Below are 26,543 nucleotides of genomic sequence, written 5' to 3' on the forward strand. Positions count from 1 at the left end.
ACTGTAAGCTCAAGCTGCATTGTAAATGTTGCAGACAATTTTCCCCAGTAATTTATAATCAGTCACGGTATTGTGGTATATTGTAAAGCACAAGAAATGTCAGAAGGTTTCATGTGTTCACACAAAACATCATCTGCAGACTTTGTGTGTAATATATCCCATGTATTAAATGAGTAATAAACTGTAGCACTGCTATCTTTATGGGGTGAAAATCAGTGTGGGCATTCCTTTCTCATTCTTCCCACCAGGACCTGTGGTGATTACTGCTTAGATAGCTGAGAGAGCAGTCAGCTGAGAGCAGAGCCTGCCTGGGACTAGACCAAAGCCTCTGGGAGGGAGCACATGACCAGATTGGGGGGGGGGGGGCTTCGGAGGGAGAGCATTGGGAGTGCCAATACTGACTTGAAAGATTTGAAAGAAGAATTGCTTTGAAGTCTATATTTAGATGACTGAATCCATTTTAAGTGGATTGCAACACTTTGAGTAACAATTGTTGAGGACTCTGGGGTATACTATGGAGGGTGAAATTAATCATGTGTTCCCCTATACATACATTAACACAATGATAGGCTAGGTCATTGAATGAAGACAATCAATTAATTGATGTGTTTGAGTATGACTTTGATATGGCTTCCCAATGAAAAATGTGTATGGATAGGGAAGTATATGTTCAACCTCTAAAACATGTGTTTAAACTGTTTTCACAGATGACACTCGAAAGGGCGTGTTACGCCTCATTTTTAACGCAGCCTAGTTCGCAAAGCAGGACCGGTGGTACCCGCTAATGGAAACAGCATCAGCGTGAAATACCGTTTGCTGTCAAGAATCACGTGTCCAAGCGTAACACTCACTCACATGGAAAAGTTGCCACTGCATGTGGCAGCCGAAATGTATCTGTCCGAATGTGCTGCAGAATATTATGTTTTGAAAATATGTTTCTAACCAAAGCTTTTTAATGTCATCTGACAATACATAACGAGCCACGATAAACGCCACAATCGGAATGGAAACACGTGTGAGCAGGTGCAACACATCAATTCTGTGAGGGAATCTCTTTCGGCTGGAGCAGGCAATTGGGGACAGACCGCGGAGCTGTGGGCTGTTTGTGTGCAATATACAAAACACGGGAAGGGCCGGTCAGTGTTTGCATCCTTCGGAACAGCTCCACCTGAAAATGCAGTGATTGCAATCTAAGACGTTTGAAAAGAAGAGGTCGACGTTTGCTTGATGCGGGACTTCGATTATTTTCACCAACGTCTTTAATAACCCAACATCTTAGACGACATTTCGGCAGCACCTGAGACGGGAAGCTCACACATACAAGCTGCAAGCCTCACTGACCCACTCGAAATTTGACTGCGTTCAGACCCTTGTGATGAGGACCGCACTCGGAGGCAGGGCTGACTGAACACCGAATTCGGACGATCCCCATAGTCCCAATCATCTGCAGATCAGGCGGGACGCGAACCACATTGAAAACGTTGACCTCCGCCTTAGCATCCGATCATGGATCCAGAGGCGGACATGCGTGGCACCATGTCGAAAAAGACAATGATTGCCAAAATCTTTAAAGTTCGAAAGAGAAGAGAAATGCTCTTCGTACAAGTCTGTTTCATCTGCAGTGTTCTCCTCTTGGCGTGGTGTATGTCTGCGCTCCTCACAAAAGCAGGTGAGTTTCAAAGCCAGAATGGTTTATTGCAGGTAATAAATGTTGCGAGAAACTAGTCTACACAGGATACCTCTTGTATACAGTAGTAGTTTTGAGAGGGTGACCAAAGGCTATACGATGATATAGCGCAATTTGATACGCACTGGAGGTTGCCGTGATGTGCGGTTGATTTATCTTTTGGATACTTAAGAATACTGTAACGTTACAACCCACATGTGTTTCGGGACTGCAACGAATTAACGCTTGGTGTTCATGACAGGTCAACACAGGGCTGTCAACCCCTCCGTAGCCTAATTCAGAGAATGATGCGAGATGTAATTTTACTTGCGGAGCGCGCTCCGTACGTTAAATAATGTATTTACTATTTTGCCCATCTTGGCAAATTCATTGCCAGAGAGGGATTTTCTGTAAAACGATTACACAAGACTTGAGCACCTAGAATAACAGTGCGGAGGCTTCGACCCATATGCCCGCTCTATTGAATTTGTCTCTGCTCGGACACCTGAGCGAGAGGGAAGGAGGGCTGGCCTCAGCTGCCGTGGGGATGGCGATGTGTCTCCCCTTCTTCACATTGTTCCCGATTAAGGCATGTGCCCGACTACAACTAAATTTTAGTGTGCCGCACTGTGAAAATTGCTCTCTCTCTCTCTCTGTCTCGATCATCATCAGCGGAGAACTAGGCATTACACAATAGGCGTTCGTTTGGCTTGATCCTCATGCGCTCTCTCTCTCTCTCCTACGTGATTCTCTGATTTCGCGTCACGCAGCTCCCACCGTAGATGTCCAGCTTGGGGAATAGCTGCGGGAGTGGAGTCGCCAGAGGATAGTATAGGGAGCGGAGGTTCGCAATATCTCATATCAGAGGCGGCTCACTCCGTCACCATTGATGGAATGTGGAGTCTCTCCCTCATTCTCTCTCGCGTTCTCTTTCCGTGAGTGACAACGCTTGATCCGTTCACAACACTAACACACAGGAGCGCGGGAGAGAATGTGAGATGTAGGCTATCCACGGTAGGTTACAGTCGGTCGTGAGTGTCAATCCTAGTTGTGTCGAGTAGGCTACTCGCTGAACGCACATTCCTCGTCAGGAATAATTTTCAATTTTGCACTACATAGACAAAAGTATTGGGACGCCTTTCATTGCACAGGAACTTAAACGACATCCTATTCTAAATCCATAGGTATTCATTCATATGGAGTGGAGTTGGTCCCCCCCCCTTTACAGCTGTAAAAGCTTCCACTCTTTTGGGATGGATTTCCACAATATTTTAGACTGAACATTTTGGCCCATTTATTCAGAAAGGTATTTGTGAGGTCAGGCACTGATGTTGGACAATTGGGGCCTGGCTTAGAATGTATGTTGTAGTTAATCCCAAAGGTATTTGAAGATGTAGAGAACCCTTTTCAACTGATAAATCTATTTAATTCTTCCATTAGTCATCCATTTAAAACATCTGAAGATATGAGTAATTGAGAGACATTGTATTTATCAGGGTCTTATTATTGATATTAAATCATTGATGTTTAACAGTTTAATTATATGGTAAAGTCACAGGGGTTGATGACCAATTATATAAATGTGTGTTTTTAAGTGACCTATAGTGGATCAGTAGCTGGCAGTGTACTGCACCCTTATGTCAAGATCTTTAGGTCCCCTTTGATATCAAGCAGGATTCTCCAAGTTCAACAGCTGCTGTGAAGTAGATAGCCGGAACCCTGTTAAATGGTTCTAAAACAAACCGTTGATCCAAGTAATATAATAATATATATAATAATATAATCTGGATACTCTCTGTACTGGGAGTACTGTAAGGAAAAGAAATCAAGCAGAAGTACATAGACAGGCGGAGCCAGGCTAATAATAGGCTAATAATAGGCCTTTCAAATGATTTCATGTCCTTAAATGTTATGGTAAAGGACCACTACAGAAGACTGTAGTATATTTGGTTTCAAAATAGCATGCTGTGTGTTATTTGTGCACTTTTGCTTTCTAAAGCAAATGTGGTCTGCATTTACAATAGCTGGGATTACACTAGTGAATATTATTTTCTGTGGTAATCTGAAATCATATTTCATTTCATGAAGTGGAATACACAAGGCCTCAGGACAGAATAGCGCAGAATAACGCATCTCTCTCTCTCTCCCTCACACACACACACACACACACACACACACATACACACACACACACACACACACACACACACACACACACACACAACAGCAGTTATTTTATTAAAATACAAATGTATGACCAATAGCAAACAATTGTGTCAAAACTTATCTAGATCATAAATCATCAGCTCACTCGACTGTTGTCCTTAAAGACACTCCTAGTCAGACTGCAGGGTTTGCATCAGCATTGTTTGGCTCAGGGATGCAGTGGCATGACGTGGAGTGCATCATTGGCTGGGCTTCAAAGTGAAGTCAGCGTCATTCCTTTTTTTCACGCTATCCTGAGCTTGTCCCTGGTGAACTATTTGGTTCTGCTCCAACCCCCTAAAAAAGACAAAACCCTCTGCTGTGCACCAGACCCTGGTGTTCATCGCAGCCTTGAAATGACATTGGGTTGTTACAGACATACACATACTCTATGGAACATAAGAAAAATTCGGAATCCAGAGAAATATTGCAGAGTACCACATTGTATTCACACCTGGCATTAAGATGGCAGGATGTTTTAATTAAGTCAGTATAGGATTACTTTTAAAGTTATGGTTTTTTAAAATTCACCTCATGCATCAGTATGAATGAAAGTATGCAATATGATTGGAAAGAGACTGTGCGCTATTATTAAGAATCTACTGATGTTTCTGTTGTACAGTAGTTGTCTGTGAATTTCACATCAGTAGATTCTTAATAATAGCACACAGTCTCTTTCCAGTATTTCTGAAGGAGGAAGGCAGTTACTGACTTAAGCCCCTCATCCTTGGCAGAGTTATAGAAAGAGGTGTATATTTGGTCCCGACACATCCCCCTGGTGTTTATTAATTACATTAGAACAACATGGGGCTTAAAGGATTACTCCAGCATGATATCATGAAGATGAGGCTGCTCCACTTGTTAGCACCGGGTGGGAAAAGGGACCGAGGCAGGGAGGGTCTGCAGCCGTCCACCGTCCTCCCAGATGCTTTGTGAGAGCTGCTCGTCCACAGATGTGAGCCCGTCATTATATCAGGAGCACGCATCTGGAATGATAATGGCTGGCAGGGAGTCCACTGTTTAAGGTGAGACACGGCAGGTGAAAACATCGTTTTTTCATGCACTGGTCAATTTCGAGATTTTGAGCTAGTATGTTACCTTAGCATGTATTCTATCACACTACTACAACAAAAAAGTCCGATTTACACATTTAGGTGTTTATTTCATTATATTGTGTATACTCACGCCTGTATATTTCTCCTAAATTCAGCAAAAGTTAGCATTCTAACCTTGCATGCACTCCCGCGACCGTGGTCCAAAACATAACATGTGTACTACCGTTGGAAAGCTCTGTTTTTCCTGTATCACGCTATGTGATCCATATATGGACACTTCCTTTGTATCAGTAACCAATCGCGAAAGTTCAAAGGCGAGTCTAGGCTGAGAACGGAATCTCATTGGCTGTCTTTCAAGGCTGTTTTCTCAAAATGAGTTTCCGCTCACACTCTGAGCTCAAAAACTCCACTTCAGAAGCACGTACATACACCAAACTTTCTAGACTTATGCCTAACTATATGTCGAAGATTTCTACAGAGGGGTTTGTTGATATATTATTCCTAGCCTGACTTACATGACATTTTATGCCTAAAAACATGGAAAAAAGCGATTTTTTTAGGGCTAGTGACATAATTTTCTGATTTACAGGATAACAAAAGTAGATATTCATAAATCCCTCTGTAAATGTTTTCCCATCTAATATCTGAACACAATGAAAACATAATTTTGAACTTGGCTGTATCCAATGCTCAGGTTTCGTGCCTTAAAATGTATGCAAATTAGCGCATATTTAATTAGATAATGCCTAATTTGCATATGTAAACATTAAATTACAGCAAACTTGTAATACATTTTTTTCTCATATTAATGTAAGTAATCAACTGGGGAAGTTTCATAGTGATATGTGCTTGTTAAAAATGTTACCCTATTCACCTGTAGTGTCTCGCCTTAATCAGTGGTTGAATTTTAAACTGAGCAGGTCCTCCACTACCACTAATGACTGTGGCGTATGATTTATGAGTCTCTGAGGATGGGTGTGTGTGTGTGTTTGTGTGTTGAAATGAAGGTAGAGAAGGTTATGAGTTTGTGAGTGTTCAATGTTTAATTTCACCATGATGTACTGTACATATGTAACTGTGATGCCTAAATAGTGTGTATGTGTATGTAATGGTATTACAATGGGAGCCCTGTATGTTTGGTGAGATTAATAAATGTAAATCCGCAAATAAGTGCTCCATCAGCTACTTATCCTGGGGATAGAGTTTTAAATCCAGAGTACCATTTTCATCCATACCGCAGTTCAAGTGACCAGTGACTGAGTCATAAACCCTTTACAGGGTCTTCATAGGGTTTCCGCAGGGATCAGACTTTTCATTGACCAGCTTGCAACAGTAGCAGGATGCTGGGTGGACAGATGGAGGGACGGACCATAGATGGATGGATGGTTGATGATATTAGTGACGTGTGACTGGGTCTTTTGCAGGGCACGGCCTGGTGATGCAGGAAGGGGCGTTTGTGGCCACCGATCGCTTGGGCCGGAGGCTGATGGCCACAGCGGGAGACAATGAGACGGAACAGAAGAACTGCACAGAACCAGGTACTGTTAGAACTGTTATCACATTCCCCATAGCCCCAAGAGAAGAACTGCACAGAACCAGGTACTGTTAGAACTGTTGTCACGTTCCCCATAGCCCCAACAGAAGAACTGCACAGAACCAGGTACTGTTAGAACTGTTATCACGTTCCCCATACCCTTACTATGTCATCATCCCAGTTATTCTTATGAGTGATAGTGTTAGTAATCATTCAATACATCTAAATAGGAGTTAGATTGAAACCATTAGTTGACACATACCAAGCCTTTTCAGGTAGTTGGAACACGGAATATGAGCATCTTGCCTCTGGCATTTGATTGACTGCATCTAGACACCTCTCCATCTCCAAAGTAGTCCAAAATAGTCTTGATACATTTGTCTGTGTTTAATGACCATCAGATCCTGAGTTTAGTTTAGGATGTTGGCATCTCTAGACTGGTCATCATAATTTAAATAGTACTCACTATAGGATGCTTTTGGTTTGATCTTTACATAACTTGAGTAAGCGTGAGTTGTGCAGATAGCCTTGCACCAATGCTCAGTATAGTCATGTTATGTGAGAGAGTGTTTGTACCAGTCCTGAGTGAGTGACATTCTGGATTGTGCTGACATTGTTACCCACCTTTTCTGTCACTTCTCCTGAATCACATCTCATTTAACAGTGGTCCATGTACAGTAATTACAAAAATTATTCATCGCGCATAACTCGTGCGAGTTCAATCATGACATTGGCACAGTTCCTGGAAAACTGACTGTGAATTGTTGGAAAGACGAATTTTAAAACCTGTGTGTGCTTTCTGAGCGTAGAGGTGAAGAGGTTGTTACTCACTTGTCACCTCTTCCCATCCTCCTTCCCATTCAGTCTTTACGTCTGATTTCCACAGTCACATTTTTCACTCGCTCTCTCTTTTTAAAAAAAGAAAAAGAAAAAAAATGGATTGATGTATTTGAGAGACTTTTAGGGGCCAGGGCTGCCACGTGCGTGCGGTCTAATAACGGCACAGACAGCACTATGGACCCTTTCAAGAGAGTTCCATTATCAGCATCATAGTTGGCCCCACAAGACTTCCTTTTTAACATTCCATATGTGATCTTAATGCAGAGGAAGTAGATTGGGGCCCAAATAGAACGTTCAAGCATTGTTTTTGTTTACCTTGTTGAAAGGTTCTATATTTAGCTCTCGCTTCATCTGACTCTGCCTCTGACCCAACCGAGAGTATTGAATGACTGTTCCTCCGTTACTCATCAAAAAAGAAAAAAGGAAGGAAGAAGAAAAAAGAAAAAGAGAAAGAAAAACCCAGGGGCAGAGTCGACCGCCTTGGACACTCGTGAATAACCCAGGGGCAGAGTCGACCGCCTTGGACACTCGTGAATAACCCAGGGGCAGAGTCGACCGCCTTGGACACTCGTGAAAAACCCAGGGGCAGAGTCGACCGCCTTGGACACTCGTGAAAAACCCAGGGGCAGAGTCGACCGCCTTGGACACTCGTGAAAAACCCAGGGGCAGAGTCGACCGCCTTGGACACTCGTGAAAAACCCAGGGGCAGAGTCGACCGCCTTGGACACTCGTGAAAAACCCAGGGGCAGAGTCGACCGCCTTGGACACTCGTGAAGGAAAAAGGGCGAGCGAGTCGTGCTTATGATACAGTTCCGAGGCGAGTGCACAGTTAGCACTTTGGGCTGACAGGAAGAGGATATCTTGCAGGGTCTGAGTCGTTTTCATTATTTTTTTTGATTATTTACAGTAGTGCGGGGCAGGGTGCTTGAATGTGAATGACTACCGTGTCAGAGGGAAAAGGCCATGTTTGCAGATTAGTGGATTAGTGTCTTTTTATATTTTATTTTATCTTATTTTATTTTTGGCAGTTAATCCACGTCGGTTCTGGTTTAGGTATAGGGTTGCTTGGACCACAGCTGCAATGTGGGTGGATCTGTACTGCAGTCTGTAATGCATGCATAATTATAAAAATGACAGCAACATTATTATATATTATTATATATTATATTATAATATTATATATTCTTCATAAGAAAACGATTAATAATGCACATGCATAGATGCAAATGCACATGTGGAGCAACACATACAGTGTAATGTGCACTATCATGCATCGCCATGTACACAAATGTGTCAATTCACCATAAATAATTGAGCATACAGTTAGGGTGCATGCTGAAAAGGCTGGTTGACTGGAGATTTTTGAAAAACAGAAAACATGGTTTGTTAACCTGATTGCTCAGTCATAATGAGCTTGAAACATGACAGCAATGCAGATGGACTGACACTCGCATAGCGTATGGTCAAGCCAGTCATGTTTCAAAGCCACTTTGAAATGAGTTTGAAGGGGGATCTTTGATTGGGACAGATGCTGGCTCGCAAGGAGTGGGTCATTAAATGAACACACTTCCTGTGCCTTTGTCATCTTAGTAATGTATTATACATGAACATTTTTATAGTGTCAGAGCCAATTCAAAAGAACCAGTGTATTATCTATCTCATCTTGTCCTCTGTGTAAAGAATATAAAATGGTACATTCCTAACTACTGCATTCATTATTAGTAAAGAGACATTTCCGAACATTTGAAAGGGCTGAATTCTTTTGAAGTGTACATCTTCGTTTGCATTAATTATAATCCTGACACTGAAACAAAAAAGCCTAAAAGGCATTCTTTGCATAGTGTATATGCTGTGACATCCAAATAGGTACATTGAAGTACTTCATAAATACTAGGGATAAATCCAGGGTTGTCTGAGTGCTGGTGTAAAACTAACTGCTGTTGAAGTTGTGTGATAATCTCCTGTCTTTGCTATGTACCAGCCATTGCTTCTGAGAGGTGGTGAAGTCCTCTCACCCTAATGGCGACGATGAATGTATATGACAGTGACGATCGTAACTTGTTGCAAACGCACATGGGAGTAAATTGCGTTCACAAGTTGACATCCTGTCCAAACATAGATGCAGTGCCGCGCCAGGTCCAGTCCTGCCACCGGCTGCAGTCGCCCTCTCTGTCGTCGGACGTTATTCTAATGTCGTTAGACAGTCTGCTTGCTAAGTGTGGATGGAAATTCCCTGACTGGATGCAAATGAAATGTCAAGAGCGTCTCGGCGGCCACTGCTCTCTCTCCCTAGAGGGTGGCTAGTGTGTGTGGGGGGGGGGGGGGGGCAGATAGACGAACGGTCCGTCCAGCCCAAGTGTGTGGCGTCACAGGAGCCTGGTGAATGCCCCAGGACAGGGCAGTAGGGCCCCGATAACCCCCCCTACCCCATCACGATCAGAGCCTGAGGCCCTCTGGTGAGTGGTGAGGGAGGGCGCAGGCTGATGGAGGGTCTCCATGAAGTACAGCAAGGACGAAGGTCACCTAGGACGAAGGGGGGGCATGAGGTGAGGTGAGGCAGCGTTTTAACGTCCCATTCTAATCATTACTAGCTGGGAAGTGATCTGTGACACCAGCAAATAGTCAGGTTAGGCGTCCGGTCCTCCAACAGAAGGCTGAATTCAGAGAACAGAATCTATGAATCCAGCAGTGGCTGTCTGGCGGACAATTGCAGAAATTTCCGGAACCTTTTTTCCGCTGCCCTTCCGTGTCGACGATCAGTGTGGACCACTGGAACTTTGAGTGCCCACCCCTGCGAGGACACCGCTGACTCCAAGCCAAGCATGAAATGTGGCAAACGGCTATAAACGCTGGCCAGCTGTGAGAAAAGTCTGAATGTGAAAGAGTGAGAAATGTTCACATCGGAGCTACTGGAGCCAGGGAGAGAGAGAGAGGGAGAGAGAGAAAGAGAGAGAGGGAGAGAGAGAGATGTGGAGCATGACAGCAATGTGCAGAGGCAAATAGAGCAAAATCATCGTAATCATAATGCAGCCAGCCGGGCATGCACTGCATTAAAGCATGTTTGGATCATTTATGAGGTGATAAGTTACAGAGTAACAGAGCCAGAGTTCACTCACAGGTAACAGTCATCTAAAACCTGACCACAAAGCTGGCCACACTGCCAAGCACCAAAGGCAAAATGAAGAATAGCCTTTATGGACAGTACAGTGCAGATGCTCAGTGTAGATGCAAGCTAGCTGAGAAATACACTGCCACTGTGGTGTATAAGGGGCTGCCAAGGTCTCAGGAGATAAACTGCCACCACAAGGTTTGAGAAACTGGGCAATAGCTACTTTTTACCTGCAACTTTTTACCTGCAAAAGATGGTCACTTGGGTTGATGTATCCTTGTATATGCACAGTATGTAGCATAGGACATTGTAACCACGTTGTGACCACGTTGGCTGAGTTAACCTCCCCCCATCTCGTGACCTCCCCCACCCCACAGGGATAGTGGTGGACACACACACACATGCGCGCGCACACACACACACACACACACACACACACACAGGCATGATCAAAAAAGCCATGCATGCATGCGCAGAAGCAAACACACACACACACACACACACACACACACACACACACACACACACACACACACACACACATATACACATACACATACACATACTGTACACATACACATAATACTATTTAGGCATCACAGTTACATATGTATAGTACACCATGATGAAATTAAACATTGAACACTCACAAACTCATAACCTACTCTCCCTCCATTTCAACACACACTCTCTCTCTCTCTCACACACACACACACACACACACACACACACACACACACACACACTCCCAATGCACGAATCCAGTCAGCAGAGCAGGATGTGACGCTGGCTGTCGAGACCTTGTGCATAATACATTCTAGCATTCTTTGGCCTCCAGCAATAGACAAGCAGTAAAAGAGAGTTCGAGTTCCTCTTGCTCTCTTGTTCTCTTTTTCTCTATTTGTGTCTGTCTGAAAGTGTGTCTGTCTGAAAGTGTGTGTGTACGCCTCCCCCTCCTCTCTCTCTCCCTTTGTGTCTCTCTCTTTGTGTGTGTGTGTGTATGTGTGTGTGTGTGTGTGTGTGTGTGTGTGTGCGCGTGTGTGTGTGTGCGCGTGTGTGGGTGCCAGCCCTATGAGATGCGAGAAAGAAGCGAGACAAGTCAAATACTTGTAAAAAAAAAACTGAAAGTGATGAGGAACATGGAGACAGTTGCTCTGACAGGCTCGGCAAGGAAAGCGCGAGCAAGAAACTGAGGGAAGCTGAATACGGGAAAATAAGGTGAAATTCAATGATAGGATGGGGTAGAAGGAGGATGAAAGGAAAAGAAGCAGTCCAGAGAGGTACAGGGATGAGGGAGAGAAGGAGTGAGTAAGAGGGAGAGAGAGAGAGAGAGAGAGATGAGGGATGAGTACATTCTCCTCCACTACTTGGAGACCTAAAGGCCAAATAGAGGTCATCTGACCTGTCACAATCATGGAATGTCTTACATGTGTGTGGTTGTGTGTGTATGTGTGTGTGTGTGTGTGTATGTTCACATGTGTGTGTGTGTGTGTGTGTGTGTGTGTGTGTGTGTGTGTGTGTGTGTTCACATGAGTGTGTGTGTGTGTGAGTTTTACATGAGTGTCTGTGTATCTGTACTGATGCATGAGTGTCTGTGTGTGATGCCTTAATGGTCTTTGTGTGTGTGTCTGCGTGCGTGTGTGTGTCTGTGTGTATGTGTGTGTGTGTGTGTGTGTGTGTGTGTGTGTGTGTGCACCAAGTGTCTCCCGCAGCATTGTGAGCACAGGACAGCCAGGAAGTCTCCTCTCCTCTCCGCTCCCTCCTCTCCTCTCTTCTCCCCTCCTCTCCTCTCCTCTCCTCTCCGCTCCCTCCCCTCCTCTCTTCTCCTCTCTTCTCCTCTCTTCTCCCCTCCTCTCCTCTCCTCTCCTCTCCGCTCCTCTCCTCTCCTCTCTTCTCCTCTCCTCTCCTCTCCTCTCCTCTCCGCTCCCTCCCCTCCTCTCCTCTCTTCTCCTCTCCTCTCCTCTCCTCTCCTCTCCCCTCCCCTCCTCTCCTCTCTTCTCCTCTCCTCTCCTCTCCCCTCCTCTCCTCTCCTCTCTTCTCCCCTCCTCTCCCCTCCCCTCCTCTCTTCTCCTCTCCTCTCCGCTCCTCTCCTCTCCTCTCCTCTCCTCTCCCCTCCCCTCCTCTCCTCTCTTCTCCTCTCCTCTCCTCTCCCCTCCTCTCCTCTCCTCTCTTCTCCCCTCCTCTCCCCTCCCCTCCTCTCCTCTCCTCTCCCCTCCCCTCCTCTCCTCTCTTCTCCTCTCCTCTCCCCTCCTCTCTTCTCCTCTCTTTTGCACACTTCTTTTCATCTTCTCTTCTCCTATCCTCTCCTCTCTTCCCTCTCTACCTCTCTCCTCCCATCCCTTCCTCTCCTCTTTTCCTCTCCTGTCCTCTCTCTCCTGTCCTTTCTCCCCTCCACTCTCCTCTCCTCCTCTCCTCTCCTCCTCTCCTCTCCTCTCCTCTCCTCTCCTCCAGTCCTCTCTCCCCTCCACTCTCCTCCTCTCCTCTCCTCCTCTCCAGTCCTCTCTCCCCCCTCCTCTCCTCCTCCTCTCCTCTCCTCCTCTTCTCCTGTCCTCTCCTCCTCTCCTCTCCACCTCCTCTCCTCTCCTCTCCTCTCCTCATCTCTCTCTCTCCTCCCATCCTCTCCACTCTCCTCCTCTCCTCCTCTCCAGTCCTCTCTCCCCCCTCCTCTCCTCCTTCTCTCCTCTCCTCTCCTCTTCTCCTGTCCTCTCCTTCTCTCCTCCCCTCCTCCCCTCCTCTCCTGTGCACCCAGCGAGTGCTGTTTGTTTTGGGGGCAGCCTTAATGAATCTCCCCTGCAGCATCTGTCCCACTCAACCTCTGCTGATTAAATAACAGGCTCTAATGCCTTTTACTTTTAAATACGTCACGTTTGAAGACTCACACCAACCCAACACACGCTGCATAGACAGAGATTAAAAAATGAAAGTGAAGAAAGCGAGAGAGAGGGGGGGGGGGTTCTGCAGAGAGCTTGCTGATGCTGTGAAAATGTGATATATACTGTATATTGGTAAATCCAAAGCCTAATGAGGATGCACTCTTGATCTGTGCATACTGTACTTTCTGCACTGTGTAATACTCTGGAGTATGAGTTCCTTAAAGTGTATCGGTTCTCCGGGAGATATTTACTCATTTGCGTATTTTCTTTGCTCTAGTAGATGGGGCTGCTGCCGCAGCAGTGTTTTTGCTGTCAGGGCTAATGTGCTGCTGCTCTGTGCAGCAGCAGAGACAGTTACTTGTTCTGCTTTTTAGTTAGTGTAGTTGGTTGGTTAGGATGCTGCATTTTTCACAGAGAACATTCATTTACATTCAGACTGGAATACATTTTACTTTTTTTATGTAGCAGACACTTTCACCCAAAGTAACCTCTTTTACTAAACACATAAACATTATCATCAGTGTGTGGGCCATGATCCTAGTGGTCAAGTTTATAGTTTATGTATTCATACAGTTTTTACCAATTATTTATCAATGATCAGCTATACAGCATTAGCCTGGTCCTTACTGTCTGTGACTACGTTTCTCTTCGTCATACAGTCTGGAACAATGTGATAATAATCTGTCTCCGTAATGGACGGATGCTTATTTTGAGGTTTAAAATCATTGGAGTACCCTTAACCAATCAGCAACGTTTGGTAATGACGTATGCTGTGCGCCGGAGTTCAGGCTCTTACGCTTCCCACTTCTGCTCTCAAACAGACCGCTGGCTAGTTTGTAGGCTACCTGACCGCCAGGGCAGTCTCTTCGTAGTGGATATATCTTTGTTGCGCCAGCCACAGACCGAGAGTTGTTTACCAAAAACGTCACGTCACCAAGATTATATCAGCTCTTATCACATGCCAGTTTTCCTCTTATCTCTTCTCGCCGCTTATCAGATGATTGTTGTTCTACGATTGTTGTTCTACTGGGAACCAAACGTTCATTTTCTCGTATTTGAAAAAAATGCCCAGATCCGTTTATTGGGTGCCACGGATGTCTATCAAATGCATCTGTGCATAGCTCATCATCGTCTTGCTTTCCCACCTGTTCTGTGATTGGTTCCCTATCTCAGGCGAAAATTTGCTCCATGGTCTCCAGGCTGCCTTAGCAGCGTGAATCAAATCGCGCGCAAGGCAGCATGGGAACACCCAGGCTAGAGAATAACAAGCAGCAAACGTTTATTTGAAAACATGATAAGTAGTGATGCATGTAGTACACTTGTGCGTTTAGGTTTAGTTATCACCATCTGATAAATCAAACTTTTCCCAAAGCCAGTTGGAAGGAGAGTTATACGACGTCCTTGCCATTTATAAAATTGACAAGACAAGCCTCTTGTTCCTGCTTTAATTGTGTGATGCCCTCGAGAGTTGAGACAACTTCGCAGATAGCTTCTAGCGTCTCTTCCTCCGTCGCCATTGTTGCTATGCTGTTGAACTACAAGCTTCGCTGGACTACAAGCAACTCGGCAGGCAAGTTCCGTGTCATCACTCAACTGTTAGCTGAATGGCTCGGCTACACGCAAGCCGTATAATGTGGGTTGGGCCAGACTACGTGCGAGACCTAAATCAAATTTAGGGCGGAAGTACGTAGGATGGTAACGACCAGGCTAATACAGCATGACTTAGCGGACAACCTTTTGCTACTTCTGAAGTGCAGCTATGTTGTGCCTTGTTTGAGGTGTGGTTGGCTGTTGGCTGTTAGTTGCACACGTGAATAACATTCTTTGATCAATAGTTAATGGTATCAGTTACAGTAACAGCTCCCCCCAATGTAGTTGAAATTCTTGTCATTTGGTGGAATTGTTAGATATATGATAGACAATACGATATGGTAAAGTCGAGATAGATAGATAGATAGATAGATACTTTATTGATCCCCAAGGGGAAATTCAAGAAAGTCAGTTAGTGCTGGGCGGTATACCGGTTCACAGCGTATACCGGTGTATATTTTCATTATGATATGAATTTTTAATATACCGCCATACCGCACACGTGAATGTGTTTCAGATGGGACTTTTTTCACACGCACGCATGGTGCAACTGCGAGTGAGGCGTAGTGAGGGTACACACAAAACACCTTACGTTTTTCCACTAAAGTATGACCCACACAATAACAATAAGGCATGTTTCTGATAGGCCTATTTGACAGAGTAAGCATATTAGCGAGAGGTTTTATTTTCAATTGTATAATTTTCAGAAAAGTATAATTATTGCAATTTGCACTACTTTTTGTATTGGTTTTATACAAGATGTTTGTAAAATTTGCACAGTAAAAAATCTGTATTTTGACTGCAATTGTCTTTGCATTCTGATTCCTCACTTCATTAGAATCATGAGTGGGTCTTTGTAAACAGCATCATTTTTTGGGGCCATGCAAACCTGCATTACCATTAGTGTGGAGTTATTCTACATCATGACAGGAAAATAGACCATCCTTAGTCAATCTACTGCAGCAATCCCTCTCTCAACCTGTAGAAAATGCTGTGAACATCTGATTATGCAAGAGAAAAAAAATACCGTCATATACCGTGAAACCGTTTTTTTTTTTTTAAATTTTGAAAAATACTGATATACATTTTTGATCATACCGCCCAGCACTAAAGTCAGTGTTCAGTGAAAGATGCAATATCATACATGTCGAACAGTCACTATTTTTTAATCTGAATGTGTAGTTAAAGCCAAACCAGCTATTAACTGAGTAAATGCATGATTGACACGATACATGCATGGCTGTCCCCACATGGCCTGGTCCTTTCCTTTCAGCAGCAGTGAGTGAGTGTGAGGAGTCATTGGACATTGCTCATGGGTAACCACATACACACACACACGCGCGCACACACACACACACACACACACACATACTCCAGCACACAAAAACACAGCGTCACCATACAGTGTGTTGCTTGCTGTCAGGATTCAGAGGCCATGCGTCTTAATATTACCAGCTTCCAGTGAGGCTCAGGGCTGGGGAGGTGGTGGAGGTGATGGAGTGCAGTGGGGTTTTGGTGGTTGTGGTCATTAAGGAGCGTCCTTCATCTCTGTCATGCGCGCACACACACACACACACACACACACACACACACACACACACACACACATACATACACACACACACACACACACACACACACACACACATTCTGCAGGAAGGTCTGCTGGTGGAGTGGCTACATCACAGGGAAACACGGTCAGAAAACACTCATCTGTCTCTTCCCTCTGCTCTCAAGCTGCTGCTGGTTGAACACAGATGCTATCAGCCATGGGGTTTTACTCCATCTTCAGCAACATAAATAGCCACCATGTCCCGAGGACGGGAGGGGTGAAGAGGGGGTGGGGATGGAGCTTAATGATGAAGCTTCTACTCAGAATGTGCTGGAAGAGAACTTTAGTGTTATTACCCAGAATGCCTTTCTCTCATATAGCCCTTTTTACCCCCCCCCGCCTGCACACACACACACACACACACACACACACACCCCATGCACACCACACACACATACACCACCATGGGCAGTGGCAGTAGGGGGTGTGTCAGCCTCTCCATCTCCTGCTGAGTGAATGAGATTTTAATGTGGACCGGCTAATGGACTTCATCAGAAGGAAGAGCAGGTCACACAGGCCCTCTGTCCCAGCACATCATGTCCAGGAGCCGGCCAAAACCCAGATCCATCAGTAAAGAGGCCATTATGTCTGGCCAGCTATTAAAGATGCGTTTCTTGTTAGCGTCTGGGGGCAAAAGGCAGAAATCCTGGACTTGGTTTTAGGATCTGTGCTTCTTGTTTCCCCAACACAAAACGGAGACACGTGTTCAGCAGGGAGCCGGCAGTCATAATTCATGAATGTGTGAAATGGAAGCGGACTGCTGTTAAATGATTGATCCTGGGCGGTTGTCTTTTTTTCCCCCTTCTTCTTCCTCTTCTTTCTCTTCTTTTCCTTCCCTGCGTGGCGCAGCCTCTTTGGGGAGTACTCTTTCTCTCATTCTTTCTCTCGTTCCCCCCCTTTCTCTCTCTCTCATTCTCTCTCTCTTGTTCTCTCTCTCTCTCTCTCTCTCTCACAGCTGGGAGCCAGGAAGAAGCGACAGTCGGGCAGACGCTAAGCGGAACAGAGCGTTCTCTCGGCTCGTTCTTTCTCGCGTGCGGGCCGTGTGCCGTGTGTCGTGTGCCGCCTTGCTGTCACTCCCGCTTCCCCTTCCTCTCCTGACACAAATCAGATATTAATGATGACTTCCCGGATCAATAGCGACGTGTCTTTACTGATTCGTGAAAGCGACAAACGTAACGCAGAATGCTGACGAAAGCAATAAAAAAACAACATATTTCTGTGCAGAGTTTTGCCTGACAGGAACAGCCTGGCCTGAATTCAACAAGATCTGTGTCAGTTTCAGGTCAGTTTTGTAATAAAATGAAACAGAACATTAAGCACAACAAGGGTTTCATCTGTTAGGCAGGGCTGTAATCCAGCAATATTTTGATTAAAGGGGACTGAGACTAGCTCGCAGCACTAAGCTGTCATGTTCAACACTTGTTGGAATACTCACCTTTTCTGCTAGACGATTCCACAAAGAAACCCACTCTTTGTTTGTCTTTCTTTCATTCAACGGAGATCAGTGGAGATGCATTCTCTTCAGTCGTGCCCATTCTTTGCACTCAACAGATATGTTAGGCAGATGAACCACCTACTCTGTAGGCAGCATTTCCGACTCACGACTCAGGGCTAGGATTGGCTTGGATTGATGTCAGAGATTTAACTCATGACAAACCCATTCATTCATAGCTGTTGTTCATGGCCTGAAAGCTTAAAGTCATGGTCTTCTTCAGCTTCATGGTCTTGCGGGGCAGATGAGAGATTTTGCTTGTCAAGCACTGTGCTTATAAAGTGCTTATGAAATCACTAAGAGACTGAGAGTGGGACAGACAAGAGAAGTTATTGAATTTATTTTTTACTGTGCATAGGTTCTGGCACAGGTTGTCCTTTACTACAATAATATAATATATATAATACTTCATTTTCCGTTATTACTTCAAAACCCTTTAATCAGTTTTTTTATTTGGTTGGGGATGTTCTTTTGTGTTGCACTGCGACCTGCTGACCTGCTGTGAAGCATAGCCTTAATGTGGAGCACAGCCTTAATGAAATCATCAATGGACCACTGTGTTATGCAGTAAGACTGGTCTGAACCCATACCAGTGCCGTGTAGCATTCCCAGGATGCTGCTTTTAGGACTGTATGTGAGTGAGATTAGCAGGGTGTTTAACAATGTGTCCTTCAGCTAACAGACCTGTGCTGATTTAGAAGGCAACACGCAGTCTTTTGTAAACACATTGCCCCATAAGTCATGTATCTATATATATATATATATATATATATATATATATATATATATATATATATATCACACATCTGCAGTGTATGTGATAACACAAGTTGATAACACCATTACAGGTCAAGATGAAATAGAATTGGGTTGAAGTGTACTGTACCAATTCATATGCAGCCATCGTTTCAGAAATAAAATATGCTCAATCAATCTCTCATGAGAGATGGCACACAAAGTGGGTCGGGAAATATAAAGTGTGCATAGCTGCCTTGCTGCCTAGATAAGAGGACATTTCCTACCAGTTCAGTTATTCCTACAGCCTACTTAAAGGTTGGATATGTTTATAAACTGCATCTGCACCCAGACTTGTCCAAAAATGACTTTGAAATATGGCATCATTTTCTTTTTCTTTTTTTATGTGATTGTTATTTTACCCCTAGGAAATGGACTCTGAAATTCAGCCAACTCTTTAGAAGGGAAATCTCACTAGACCTCATAATTACTTACTGGATTTATGTCATGTGTGTGTGTGGGGGGGGGGGGGTTGCGAGAGAAAGAGAGAGAGTGAGAGAGATCACCAAATTGTTGTGAGCATTGTATCCAGAAAAACAGCGAAGCAAGTGCTGATTGCAGGTTTATTTTTAGGGCGTTGATCTGATCAAGTGCAGATGAGATACCTCTCCTCCACTGGCTACTACTGAAAGCAATGATAAACAATATCCCACTACAAAGTACAACGGGAACATGAATAAAGTTTGCCAAAACTCTGCAGTAAGTCATAAATAAACACAATTACATATCCATCCTTTGAAGAGCAGAGATCTATACGTCCTTTGCTAGCTCTGTGATGTAAACGTACAATAAACATTTCATTAAGAAGGAGAAGACGGAATCAAAGTCCTCCCTCTGGCACTGGAAAGAGTTCTGTCCTAGTTTATATACCGGGAATGGAGATTTTCTGACGGATAATTCTACCAGGAAACTAAAATGTTTTAATCTCCCGCATTGGGTACTAGGAAACAGAGAGTGAGTAATTGGTGAGATTGTCTTCTTGTAATTGCAATGTAGGTTCAATTTAGATAATATAGCTGTGCTTTTAATCACTCTGTTAAGTGGTTATCCTTAAAGGAGGTGTTATTTCTTTGGCGTTGGAGTTATTCAAGTGTTTGCTTAATGTAAGGAATTTGTGGTGATTATTATTTTAGTTTATAGTTAGTCATGACTAGGACTGCACAATTATCGCAATCATAATCGTAATCGCAATATAACAACACAATTGCCTAATCGCAAAAGCTACAAATAATTGTGCCCCGTTAATTTTGTCTCATTTCTGACTTTTATGTTCATTTCATCCTCCTTGACTATGCCACTTCTGGTTGGTGGGTATGCATAGTGTGTGAGGGGCACAGAAATTCTGATTGGTGAGCTTCACAGTTGGTCGGGAGTGCTGTGCTTCTTGTGCACTGAGCGTGATCACCAATCAGGGGTGGCATAAATTAAAGAGACTTTTCAATATTGAACTGAATCACTTCATTGACATTCAAAAGTCATATTCGCAAATCACAATCGCAATATCTGTCAGAAAAATCGCAATTAGATTTTTTTTTTTTTAAATCGTTCAGCTCTAGTCATGACTGTGTGGTATTGCAAAGGATGACTTTGCCTCCTTCACAAGTCCTTCCTTCTGAAGGCTTTTGTTCACATCGTGACACGTATCTCCCTCACACACTCTTTCTTCTTCTCCTCCTCTCCTCATCCTTGTCCTCTGTTGCATCCCTCCTGTGTGCACTGGTAGCCTGGCATGAAAGCGGTCGTGGGCTGGCGCCGCGAGAGTAATGGTGATGTCATCCATTATTGATCGCCGCTCGTGCAGTTCCTGAGGTTCCTGCAACGAAGAGCCTGTCAGCGTGTGCGCACACACACACACACACACACACGCTTGCATGCACACATACACACAGTCCTAAATGCATCATCACTCCCAAAATAGCAACAAGTCCCAACACACACACACACACACACACACACATACACACACACACATACACCTCTAAATATATGCATGCACATATACTGCTCTGACCCTGAGAGGCAAGAACACACAGGCAGGGGTTGGCTCAGGTCCTAGCAGCTAACACTGTGTGTGTGTGTGTGTGTGTGTGTGTGTGTGTATGTGTGTGTGTGTGTGTGTGTGTGTGTGTGTGTGTTTGTTATCATTGTGGGAGCTAGCATTATTTTGGGAGAGATGATGCATTTGAGCAGGATGTTTGTGGGTGTGAGAGTGTGTATGTGTGTGTGTGTCTGTGTGTTTTTTGTTGGGTCTGAAACTACTGCCAATGTGGTATGACTATGAGGGATGTCACCACACCCTAGTGATGTTCCATAACATTTTAGCAGTGCTTCTATAAGGTTGAATTGAACCTTTTCACTGCAACTGTACACATTGATGTAGCGACTTTAACTTAGCTTAGCTTAGCCATTAAAATCTTGAGATCTGTTTTGCTCATTCTTGTCCTGAGAGCATGGAGCTGAGATCCTTGCCATGCTGTATACTGTGTCCCTTATTGCCTCCAGGTTCTTTGTCCAATGTGCTGCATTAATTCTGCTTTTTAATGTGCTTCATCTTTTAAAGACCTTGAGCTTGAATATGATTCAAATTAGAGGCAAAACATGCTTGCAGTTCAATGTCCTAGGAATTCAAACCCCTTGTTTTCAAATAAATCTTTAAAGAGATTCATAGGTCAGGTTTCGGGGCTATTTATAAAAATAGAAGCAGTCGTTTTGCTACGATGTCCTTGCACACATTGTTTCAGTCCGAGATGTTGTGAGTATGTGAGAGAGAGAGAGAGAGAGAGAGAGAAGAAAGAAAGAGAAGAGGGAGTGAAAGGGTGAGAGAGTGTGCATATGAGTTGGAGAAAGGTTGAAGGAGAGCGTGTGAATCTGGAAGAGAGAAAAAGGGGGTACAGAGAAGAGAGAGAGGGAGAGAGAGAGGAGGGGGAGAGAGAAGAGAGAGAGGGAGAGAGAGAGGAGGGGGAGAGATTGTGGATTCTGTCAGTATGTGAGAAAGAGAGATGGCATGCGTGTAGGAGGCATGAGAGAAAGCTATGGTGTGTTTGTGTGTAGGAGCAAGCTAGAGTGAAAGAGAGAGGGTTTAGTGGGATATATGTCTCTGTGTGAGTGAGTGTGTGTGTGTGTGTGTGTGTTGTTGAAGAGAGAGTGGGTGTGTGTCGTGCAATGTGTAGTGGTTCTCCTGAGAGAGATGCTCCTCTCCTCCCAGGAGATGACCTTGGCTGTGTCCTCTGTGTGTGTGGGGCAGGGGGGGGGGGGTGGTGGCGGTTGGCAAGGAGGGATATGTGATCGGGGTAGGAGGGATGTGTAACTGCAGAAACACACACATACTTTTTAATCACACACACACACACACACTACATACATAAACACACACTCATGGGTACACCAATAGCCATACGCTGTCCTGTTGCTGACGTTCTAGATGTACTGGAGATGTAAAGATATAGCTGATGCTTTTGACAGAGTAATTTCAGAAAGGGATATTTATGTGTATAGAGTAGTGTGTGTGTGTGTGTATGCGTTTGTGTGTGTGTGTGTGTGTGTGTGTGTGTGTGTGTGTGTGTGTGTGTGTGTGTGTGCAGTAATGGCAGTGGTGTGTGGATGTGATTTGCATGGATCCTCTTAAAGTCCTGCCCTGTAAATTACACGGCTGCTTAGCATATTGGGTCGTGGCGGCTGATTTATTGGCCAGTAGACGTGGTCATTTTTTCAGTGCTGGTGTGATCAGGGCTCTTAATAAGTGGTGAGTGGTTATAGTGGCCATCTCTCCACCAAGGACCAAGACAAAGATAGATTGCCTGTGGACTCCCATGCATGTTTTAGCCCATAGAGGCAGTGCCCTTCTATGAGCCAGTTTAAACTCACTTACTTTTACACAGCCTTCCTCAGTTCTCATTCATCCCCGTGCCTCAGCTGCACAGCAATACAGTAGGCTATGATAACAGCAGCCCCTCATAGATTAACACTGTGAAGGGATGCTACATATATGCATGTCTCTCTTGGACTCTTGACCTATTAACTTCAAAATGACAAATAATGATGATTATAAACAAAGACAATGCCAGTTTGTGTTGATGATTTGGTGATTGTGATTACATATGCAGTGATCCAGCAGTAAGGGACTCTCTCTCTCTCTCTCTCTCTCTCTCTCTCTCTCTCTCTCTCTCTCTCTCTCTCTCTCGTTCTCCTTCCCTCCCTCTCCCCCACCCCCTTTCCTATGAACTGGGTCCTAATTGCTTTTAAGGAGGTTGCAGGTCACAACCATTTATTTTAATTAGTGTAATGACTCGCCTGATCAGGGACCTGTGCAGACCCCTGAGGCGTATTGACTGAATCCTCACGGGTTACTTGATGGCCTCCGTTTTAAGAGCATATTTGACCTTCTCTGGTCCAAACTATGCAGATGCGCTAGCTATCATAATTACCTCTGCTGAAATGTGCTACTCAGAGAGTGGCCACATTAGAGGATCTCATTAAGGATTATTGGGAGGCCTTACTACCAGGTGAGAGATTCATTAAGCTGGCGCCATATGATGCCAGATTAAAATGTACCTTAAACTTTGGGTGGTGCTCAGACAACAGCTATACAGTACAAATAGAAACTGTCATGATTGTCCCCAACCTAATGTATACAGGATAAATGTTATTTGTCTATTTTTGTTTGTTTTGATTTTGTGCTTTGTAGCAGCTGGTTGCTATATGTGCGTTGCTTCAGAAATTCTTCTGTTGCATCGTCATGTGTCTGATTTAGCAACTTAACCTTTGGGCTTGACTGAGGTCACATTTTTTAATTTCTTTAATTTATTTTTTGCAACGGACCAACACAAGTTTAGCACGCACAGTGGATTACAAGTGGCTGGCATGTCCTGCTAGACTGTAATACCCCCCATACTCACCCACATCCCCTCTTGTAGCTTGCAGTTGTTGTTTTTTTTTGGATCCACCCAGCGGGCATCTTTCTTGCTGCCGGGCACTAATCTGGCCCCTCTGGGACGGGGGCAGTGATAATGGTGATGACGGAGTGAAGTCTGGTGCACGAGGGGGGTGGGGGTAGGAGGGTGCACGAGTGGGCATGGCCGGGCATGGGCAGGCATGACGTCATGGCAGGGAGAGCACAGAGCGTGGCACATGGCGTTCCGATGTCCCCAGAGAGCAGAAGGGCTCAGTGAGGTCACGGCGTGTCGTGAGCAGCAGATTGCATCATGCTTGGCATCGCCCAGCCAGCCTTGTCTAATTCCTGTGCTGTGGGTCTGTTGGCTGTTGGCATCATGGGCCATGGCAAAAGGCACTGCCTGGGCATGGGCCACGTTTCTACTGTGGCAGTAGCTTATGGTTATGTAATTGTTGTGTTGGGATAATAAGGTGTTGCACTCCCACAGGACTCAAACAGTTGGTCAGTCAGCAACAATGTGTGTGTGTGTGTGTGTGTGTGTGTGTTTGTGTGTGTGTTTGTGTGTGTGTGTGTGCGCGTGTTGAATTTCTTGCTCACTGTTTGTTTTATTAAAGCTACTTTCTCTCAGTTTCACGCTGTTTGTATGTTTTATGTGTGTTATTTTGTGTAAATTAAAGAGTAAGTGTGTGTTTTTAGACCATGTTGATCCGTGGATTTCATTATTTTGTGTTGCCTACTTTGTGTCTGAGGGGGATAGTTGATTATAATTGACAGCACACAAGTGTGTGTATATGGTCACACATAAAGTTGAGCAAGTTGAGCAATATGGTGTTGTTTTTTTTTAATGTCTCTACAGACGTGTTAAGAACTAGTGTCAATACCTCATGCCTACACCTGGGATGATTGTAAATGTGCGTGTGTGCATGTGTGTGCTTCAGTGTATGTGTGTGTGAGAGAGAGAGAGAGAGAGAGAGAGAGAGAGTGATGTATGTGATGTTGTGTGTGTACTTCAGTGTATGTGTGTGTGAGAGAGAGAGAGAGGGTGTGTGAGTGTGAGTGTATGTGTGTGATGACGTTTGTGTACTTCAATGTATGTGTGTGTGAGGGAGAGAGAGAGAGTGTGTGTGTGTGGATGTGTGTGATGTTGTTTGTTCTGTTGAGTGATTGTTGTGCTCTCTCTCCCTACAGCCATCCATGAGTTTCCAGAGGACGTGTTCACCCCCAAACAGCGTGCTCAAGGAGCCATCGCACTACACATATTTGCAGTAAGAGAATTGTCTGTCTGCCTGTGTGTGTGTATGACTATGTGCATGAGAGAGGGATGCGTTACAGTGCAGTACACACCTCAAATGTATTTTTGTATATCTGTGATGCAAAGAACTAGCTACTCTTCCACAAAAGCAAAGATAGCAAATATATATATATATTTGCTTTTAAACTATTTTTAAAAGATAGCAAATATATATATATATATTTACTTTTAAACTATTTTTAAATATATATTTAAAAATAGTTTAAAAGTAAAGTACATAAAACACAGAATGCATCTGATTGAAAGTAAGTTGTTTGATTAGTGAACAGAAAGCATCTGAGAACAGTTTGGTCTAAGTAAAAGCTGCTTCACCATGTGTAGTTCTTTAAGCGGCTTTTACAAACTAATAATTCTCCTGTGATCTGAGAGATCTGGAAGGTGTGTATTGCTGAAACATGTCTGATAGGTAGTTTGGCCCCGTCCCATTTTGTGATTTACAAACAAGCAGTAATGCTTTCAAGTCAATTCTGTAACTTACTGGAAGCCGGTGCATGGACTTATGTATTGAAGTAATATGGTCAAATCTTTTTTTATTTTTGTAAGAATTCTAGCTGCTGTATTTTAAGCTGATGGTCTTTTAAGGAAGGCCTGTGAAAAGCCCATTGAAGCAATTAACCCTACTGGGTTTTTCCTAAATCTCAGACCACTGTCAATTATGACACCAAGTTTTTAACAGCATCAAACATGATAACTTCAGTTTTTTCATTGTTCAGCTGAAGAACATTTTGACACATCCAGTTGTTAATTTGGTCAATAGATTGACAAAGAGATTCAATATACATTCAATATGTAGTCATTAGGTAAGTAATTGGTTGTCATCAACTATGATAGGAAATCAAATTGTTCTTGCTGATTTGCCCAAGTCGGAACAAGGTTGAATAATAGTGGCCCCAAGATCAATCCTTGGGGCACACCACAGGTTAAGGACATTGGTGTTGATGTACAGTTGCTGATGGCAACAAAGAATTACAGTCATGTGTGTGTGTGTGTGAGTGTGTGTTTTAAATGCAGACTAACCCTGATCCCCCCTCCTGCCAGTCAGGTAGCACACCACATTTGACATCACACCCTTGGCCCTCCCGCGGTGAAGTCGCCCGTCTCTGTCCGTGGGGCAGGGGCAACCGCTGGCAGTTATAAATACACTGTCATCTGGCTGTCAGGCCTGCGTGACTGGGTGGCCAGTTCTGCTGAAAACAGCCGGTTGCTCAGACTGCCCTTGGCTGGTGCTGTCACCGCTGCGCTGAGTTGGGCTTGCACAACAAAAGACACGTGCACAACCTCAGATAACTTCCACCGCTATTAGCTTCACTGGGTCTGCCAAAACACAGTGTTCATACTGTAAAAGCCATAAACTTCAAGCATGTTGCTGTGAACTGATAAAGATATGTTTCATGTGAGTACGTTAGAACACAACGTAGCTCAACACAGGATAGGACATGTAACAGTTTGTGGTTTAGTTTGTTGGCTAGATTCAGTTGCTCTCATCAGTTTCTGAAGGTATTGTGTGAGTGTGTGTGTGTGTGTGTGTGTGTGTGTGTGTGTGTGTGTGTGTGTGTGTGTGTGTGTGTG

General features: G+C 44.2%; 1 protein-coding gene and 1 long non-coding RNA gene across 5 annotated transcripts in view; one reads left to right on the top strand and one right to left on the bottom strand.

Moving 5' to 3' along the window:
• The first annotated feature begins 854 nt into the window (after positions 1–854).
• slc24a4a (solute carrier family 24 member 4a) overlaps positions 855–26,543 on the top strand; it is a 36,898-nt gene continuing 11,209 nt past the window's right edge. For 3 of the 4 annotated variants that reach the window (XM_042071765.1, XM_042071763.1, XM_042071766.1), the window contains exons 1-3: positions 855–1,669; positions 6,351–6,464; positions 24,851–24,927. In XM_042071765.1, coding sequence (XP_041927699.1) covers positions 1,507–1,669; positions 6,351–6,464; positions 24,851–24,927 — 354 coding nt within the window. In that variant the 5' untranslated portion in view covers positions 855–1,506. The remainder of the gene's footprint in view (positions 1,670–6,350; positions 6,465–24,850; positions 24,928–26,543) is intronic. The other variant, XM_042071767.1, reaches the window with a different exon arrangement.
• Positions 6,361–7,437, bottom strand: LOC121692841. Its single transcript, XR_006025360.1, has 3 exons — positions 7,292–7,437; positions 6,723–6,841; positions 6,361–6,450 (listed from the first exon to the last, which is right to left on the bottom strand). It is a non-coding gene; the product is annotated as an uncharacterized LOC121692841 (long non-coding RNA).

The sequence above is a fragment of the Alosa sapidissima genome, chromosome 19, assembly GCF_018492685.1.
Source record: "Alosa sapidissima isolate fAloSap1 chromosome 19, fAloSap1.pri, whole genome shotgun sequence".
NCBI lineage: Eukaryota > Metazoa > Chordata > Actinopteri > Clupeiformes > Clupeidae > Alosa > Alosa sapidissima.